Consider the following 6,724-nt stretch of genomic DNA (forward strand, 5'->3'; position numbering starts at 1 on the left):
GTGGTTCAATACTTTCAAGAGAAATGAATGTTTATAATTAATTTTTCTTTATTAAAAACAACACTAAAGACAGCTTTTTCAATAATTTTCGAAGATTTTCTCAGTGATTTAATAAAGCAACGATGTGTTTCAATGTTATTTGCTTTGACAACACTGTTCTGATCGGATCATTTGTACTGCTATATGTTTACCTCTTTTGTTCTCCCACCACCCTTATGAACAGCGAGTGAGACGTCAAACTCGCAGTTTCCCATAAGAACACCAGAGAATAAAAGAGACGACGAATACCGTTTGCCGAACGGTGCGGTGAGTGTATGCCCCGATAAACAATTTAGACAGATGGCATTTTACGCATCTATGCCGATGCGCTATGCCGATTACGCATCAGATGCCGATTAGTAGGTCGCGGATAGGAACGCGAACTTACTGAATAGGGGGAAAAGTTCGAGGGATTTTTTAACGGGACGTAAAAAAATTCAGATTTCAGGATTGCTTAAAATAGCACCTTGCGGGTGAAAATGGGTTCGGTGTGTTCAAAATTAGTTCCGCCGCTCCAACTTTTAAAGCAAAAAATCAAAAGTTTAGCTCAACAATAGTGTCTTCCAATGGTAACAGCTTGATGAACTAAAGATAGCAAGAAGATTGGTATGCTGATATCCCCCACTTAGTCAACCCATCGCTTGTAATAAGGTAAAACAATCAGTGACCCGCTTAGACTGCTTAAAACTAGTTCTTTATCCTAATTGCATAAAAATCTAAATTGGAGCTTCTTCTTTGTATAGTATACTTTCAAGGAAAAAACGGTTATTATCTTTATCGCATCGTTTTTACGATGTTGCTCGTTAGACGGTTAAACTTGACTTATACAATATTATACAACTAACACTTTGTTATTAAATTACATTAGTATTACCTTGCATTACGACGTCAAAACCTACAGTATCAATCACTTAGAGTCTTTCTCAAAATATCTTTAGACATAGGTGAAGACTTATCAACAGACAAAAGTGACAAAAAACCGACAATTTACTGAATAACTGATATTAAAAACTCAAAACGCAGTACTGCAGCCGAATGTGGACAACCCTTTCTCTCACATTGGTGTGGTGTGAACTACCAAACGACGAAACTGCAGCACCCAAATACATTTCCGATTGGCCCCATGTAAGAGCTGAAGAAAACTCAATCTATTCCATACATTCTGGGCAACGTAAGACTTTGCTTTATTCCGTTTATTCATCCGTCGATCCATACATCCGTCCATCCATCCATCCATCCATCCATTGTGCATCATATCGTACGTCAGCTTGGAGTGAGTAGGAGCTAAATTTATATAAGAAGATTTCCGACGACGGCCGGGGAGCCCCGAAGATCATCTGAGGTGGCAAGCGAGGAGAATGTTAGCTTGTGGGGAAGAAATTGAATGATTGGCATGATATTTTTCTTTCTCATATCCCAGAGACAGTAGTTGATGCCTGTGACCTACCAACAGCGGCGCTCACACACGTCCTTGCCTCATGGCTGGCTGCTTCTTACAGGAAAAGAAGGAAAAGATGCAGAAATTTCAAGCCAGAAAGATGTTGTGTGTTTGCACACAGCAAAGATCCTGCGCAGCCTTCTACCAACGCTTTCCTGAGTCCATGGAAGCGAGCGAGGCCATGTCAGCCGGCACTCGACAACAGCAGGAGCAGTGGGTGGATGATCCGGCCAAGGCCGAGTAGATGAATGCCACCGTAATTTTTCATCAAATTCTCCGGACGTGTATAACTCTTTCGAGAGCTGGCCCAACAACATTATCTGCTCCGGGGACTTGATTTGCCGATAAAGCGTGCGGCTCGCAGCGGGAAGGGGGAAAATAACTCGAGACAATTTAATTGAATAGAATAGATTGCGATTTTTTTGCTCTCTCTCTCCACATCAGTACTTTGAGGTTGTTTTTCGTCAAATGTCCGAAACAACTCGAGCTAATCCATTAGAGAATGCCATCATCCGTCTGCACACTCCAGCCGACTCTGGCCGGAATTATTCGGTTTATTTTCCTTTCTCCCGGTTCGGACGTCTTCATCGGAGAAGACTGTCCGATTGCATATTTGTTCCTTCGTGACGTGTGTGTGTTCCTGCCGCTTCCGTTCCGTTGCTCGAGAAAATCCGACTCAATCTTCGAAAACCTTCAACGAACGAACGGCGAGCGCCCTGCACCGCGCACCGCACATGAGGCAAAAGGAAAATGCATCACATGTCGCCATGAATTCTCGAACGGACGTCTGATGCTGATTGACCAAATCAAACATATTGATCCATTTCCTCCACTTCGCTCCACCGCACCGGCAGGAATCCCAACCCGTGGCGGCTGACTGTGTGCGTGCTTGTATGTGTGGCAATTTTCTGCACTGCTCCAGGCGAAGAGACAAAGCAAAGCTTTGGTGTCTTCTTATGTTGGGTTGGCCTTCACCGTCGTCTTCAACGAACTAACTTGTACTTACTGTAGGTATGTATGCAATAGTGTGTAGTGTCCCCCACCGGTAGTGTCTTCGAAAAGTGTTACAATTTTTACATTGTAGACGCTTTAATCTGAAAACTTTCCCAAAAAATTACAATAAACACAATTTTAGAAAACAACAATTAATTTTGAACCAAACTTTAACTAATTTTTAATCCCGACGTAGGATAAAAACATAGGAAAATTTATGAGGAATAATTCAAGGTTAGTCAAGATTTCAATTTCAATTTCAACTCCCCTTGGAATAATCAATAGCCGATTTTCTTTGATCCTTGCCAAAACATCCAAGCAGCCACTGAATTGCAACCCACGAACGCCCGCAGTCGACGTCTCATCATTGCCGTAAATATGTCATACACTACGCAAAGAGATTTCTTCAATGTTTCTTTCCACAATGAAGAACCGAAGCCACCGGAACGCAAGCGTAGTGATGCTGCCCTAATGCTGTACGACTTCTGTACCGATGGCCGAGCATGGGCACTGGATAAGCAGAAACAGTCCAACTACATTCTGGATGTAGTGCACAAGGCTCGGTTCAAAAAGGCCCTGCTTCATGTAGGTTTCTCCAGCTAACACTGGCCGACCGAAAAATCATTCTATTTCTTTCACAGCCGGAGGGTCAGTTCGAACTAACCAAAGACTATTTGGTCAGCATGGAAGTGCACGACCTGGCGGATTACATCCTAAGTTTGCAGGCGGAGGTCAGACGAAAGAATGAAACCGTTCAGCAAATGGACAGTCAGCTTCAAGCAGTTCAGCAGCGTTCTGAAGATCTGAACATAATCCAGAGACAGTCAGCCATTTTGGAACAGGAGCGCAACGAATTCGAACAGCAGCTCGGTGACCTGGAGGAAGTCATCGTCAATCTGAAGGATCGAGCCGATCGGTACGATCTGTTGGCCAAGGAGAACCAACTGCTTCGGTGTCAGCTGCAGAAACAGCAAGGGCAAGCTGCCGATAAAATGCGTTTAGCTAGTGCTGAAGCTGAAGCGAACTTCAACCGAATGCGGGCGAAAGACTACGAGCGGTTGGAAGCAGAGTTGGTGATTTTCAAAACACAGTACGAAGAGCTGCGAAAACAAAAGCGTGAGTTGAAGGAACAACTCGAAGTTGTGTCTATTAATGTTGGGAGGATTTCGGAACTGAAACGCCAGCTGGCAAACGAGCAGGCACAGCGGGAGAAAGCCGAAGAAGCAATGGAGCATTTGTTGGTAGATTACGTTAGAACATTCTGCCGTAACACTAGATAATTTATGTTGATTAATTTTAGAATCTGTACGACAAGCAATATCAGGAATTGCAAAACCAAAATGAGTTCACAGCAACTTCTACTGGCCAACGAGCGGAGAGCATAAGAAAAGGTCAAAGCTTGTCTCCAGAACAAGAGGAGCAGATTATTGAGGATCGTCGTATCAGAAGAAGCTCAGCATATCACACTGATTCTCAGCCACTGAAACCCGCCGAGAAAGAAAGTTGCACGAACTGTAAACAGCTGGAACGGGAAGTTACTGAGCTCAAAAAGATTCACCAGGAAAAATTGAAAACAAGTGAGGAAGAACGTCAATCGTTGACGGAGAAATTACAAGCCTTACAAAACGAATTGAAATCTACAGCTGGTTTACAAGACGATCAAGCACGACAGCTGGCTGCAAAACTTCAACAGACTCAGGCTGAACTCGAAGCTGAGGCGGCGAAATCCAAAACTATCGAAAATGAATTACAGGATGTTCGGTTGAAACTTCAGGATGAAAGCAGAAAGTTGGAGCAGTTGACAACCGAACTAGCAAGTGCACACAATCAATCTGAAGAACTTAAGAAGCAGTTCGAAACGAACCTTGCTACATTTTCCGCTGATCGTGGATCAGCAGATTCGCAGTTGCTCGAGCTGGAACAACAACTTAAACAGGCTAAGGAAGAATTGATGCAGAAGATCGAACTAGTGGATAAGATGACTGAGCAGAATACTCAGTTACAGTCTGCAGCTTCCAACTGTCAAACCAAGATCAACGATCTGGAGCAAGCAGCACAGCAAAAGCTCGTCGAGCTTGAAGCTACCCAATCCGAACTACAGAAGGCTAGACAAGAATTGGTTCAGCAATCCGTTGGTTCAATCGATGATTCCGCCTTGAAAGCACTAGAAAATCGCAACGGTGAACTTCAGAAAGAAGTTTCAAAGCTGGAACAGGAGTTAGCAACTGCGCTTGCCGGTAATAAAGAGCTGATTGAAAGTTCCGGCAACCAGGCAAAGTTGTTGGAAACTGTAGCGGCATTAAAGGCAGAACTTCAAGTAGCCAACGATACACTGGTCGCGAAAGATGCCGAAATCAACCGTCTAGCAGAAGATATTGGAATTGCAGAATCAGTACAGTTGGTAACAGATACTCGATCGTTCAATGCTCGCTTAGCATCAGTGGTCCCAGATAAACAGGTTGCTGTTGATGAACCCCCTGAGGAAACTTCTCCATTAACAGTGGTATCGGATCAGATGGTTGCACGGGAAGTAACTCAAGTTGATACGAGCTTACCATCTGTGGAAACAGACAAGCTCGTGCCTTCAGTAGATGCTAGCTTAAAATCGGCAGACGTGACCGAGTTTGTTTCTGTGGATCAACCCACAGTAGATGATGAGCAGCAGAAAGATCAAGCCGGAATTCGAGATCTCCGAAGAATTTCCAAAGATCTCCAAAAGAAACTGTCTTTAGACCAAAGAATTTCCAAAGATCTCCAAAACAAGCTGTCTTTAGACCAACACGAACTAGATGCAGTAGGACAGAAGGATCTAACAGAAGATGATGTAATAGTTGATCAAACTCAGAGAGCTGAAAAGATTCAGGAAGAAAAAGATTTACAAATTTCGGGTGCTACTTTAGAAGATGTTGACGAACAGTCGAGTCATTCGAGCGGTGATGAAGGCGATGAAGAATCGGAGTCCGAATCAGAACCAGAAAAAGAAACTGAGGCCACTGCAGAGGCAAGAAAACTGTCCATCACAGCCGATGAAGTGATACACCGTTTGAACGAGAGTTTTGCTGGAATGGGAAATACCGTCGCCGTCGGGTATTCTGACCCTTGTAAAACAAAGCTTATTGCAATGAAAATTGTCAAGCATGGTATCAGCGTGAGTATAATGAGTAGTTACAATGCTTTAAAAAAAACTGCTTTTTTACCACAACATCCTCAGATCTTAATTCTTCCGGAGTTGGACCATCTTCATCGGGAGATCTACCGAGTCACCCTGGAACGCTACCTCATGCTGGGGAAAACCGTTCAAGTCTTGGATGACGCCTTCTGTGACAATTGCAATATCCTTCACACGATGCAGTCAATGGGTAACAACGAACTAATGGCCATGATAGCACCTTCGGTTCAAGTTCCGGCGGCTAGTCCGCTTCTTCTGAATGATCAAATTCCGACCAGATTACCTCCGGAACCGGGAAGGAAGCGTACGCTTCCTAATGCCGAGCTCAACTTATTAGGCGTAGCAGAGAAACAGCAACAAAAACCGAGAGCTAAAAGCACCGATCCAAAGGAAACAAGAATATTTTCGTTATTTACGAAGGGGTCACCCGTACCCGGACATCGGTTGGCTCTACCGAAAAAATCCAGCGAGCGTATCCTGGTTGATCGCTGTCGAATGCGTCCGTGGAGAGCCCCATGAACTGCCATCCGAAGTCAGACCATCCGGTGACCAGTCTTGTTATATAAAAAATCAAGGTACTTAAATTCCAGCCAATAATTTTAAAACTTCCAATGGAATATGCTTCCAATTTTTTTCGTGTTACTGTTCAATCGCAAATGTATGTAAAATTGAGCGTTTTTGGTACGAATTATATTATTTATTTGACTATTGTTTTTCGTGGAGATCATTTGCTACTAGAGAATTAATTTGTTAGCGATTTGAAACTGTTGCCTTTCATTGATATAGTATCATATCATATTCGTACTCATAAGATTAAGACTGGTTTCAAATATTATTTCTGACTACGAAAGCATTGTGCTCACAGTGCGTATGTTATCAAGTGTTTCTCTATAAATAGTTTCCCGTATCACTAACGACCTAAGCAGCATATTTTTCGCACTTACGGGTACAGAAACTAAATAATGACTGAAATCATAAATAGTCATAAATCGGTTGCCACAACAGGTTTATAACAACTGTGCTACTAGAGGAGTCCATGATTCTTCCTGGATAAGCCATTGGATACGTTCAAAACCTTACTTCAA

The 6,724-nt window shown here is 43.1% G+C and overlaps 1 protein-coding gene across 1 annotated transcript; it reads left to right on the forward strand.

The window, feature by feature from the left end:
* The first annotated feature begins 2,848 nt into the window (after positions 1–2,848).
* LOC128740676 (myosin-10-like) lies at positions 2,849–6,158 on the forward strand. Its single transcript, XM_053836238.1, has 4 exons — positions 2,849–3,055; positions 3,112–3,711; positions 3,771–5,618; positions 5,682–6,158. Exons 1-4 carry the CDS (start codon positions 2,849–2,851, stop codon positions 6,156–6,158), a joined length of 3,132 nt encoding a protein of 1,043 aa, XP_053692213.1.
* Positions 6,159–6,724: the final 566 nt, after the last annotated feature.

This window comes from Sabethes cyaneus, chromosome 3, assembly GCF_943734655.1.
Source record: "Sabethes cyaneus chromosome 3, idSabCyanKW18_F2, whole genome shotgun sequence".
NCBI classification, from domain to species: domain Eukaryota; kingdom Metazoa; phylum Arthropoda; class Insecta; order Diptera; family Culicidae; genus Sabethes; species Sabethes cyaneus.

Excerpts from the sequence above, each read along its gene's own strand:
- LOC128740676 (XM_053836238.1), top strand. The coding sequence starts at position 2,849 with ATGTCATACACTACGCAAAGAGATTTCTTCAATGTTTCTTTCCACAAT. Across the intron at positions 3,712-3,770 it reads AAGCAATGGAGCATTTGTTG|AATCTGTACGACAAGCAATA; the intron begins GTAGATTACGTT and ends GATTAATTTTAG. Across the intron at positions 5,619-5,681 it reads TTGTCAAGCATGGTATCAGC|ATCTTAATTCTTCCGGAGTT; the intron begins GTGAGTATAATG and ends CAACATCCTCAG.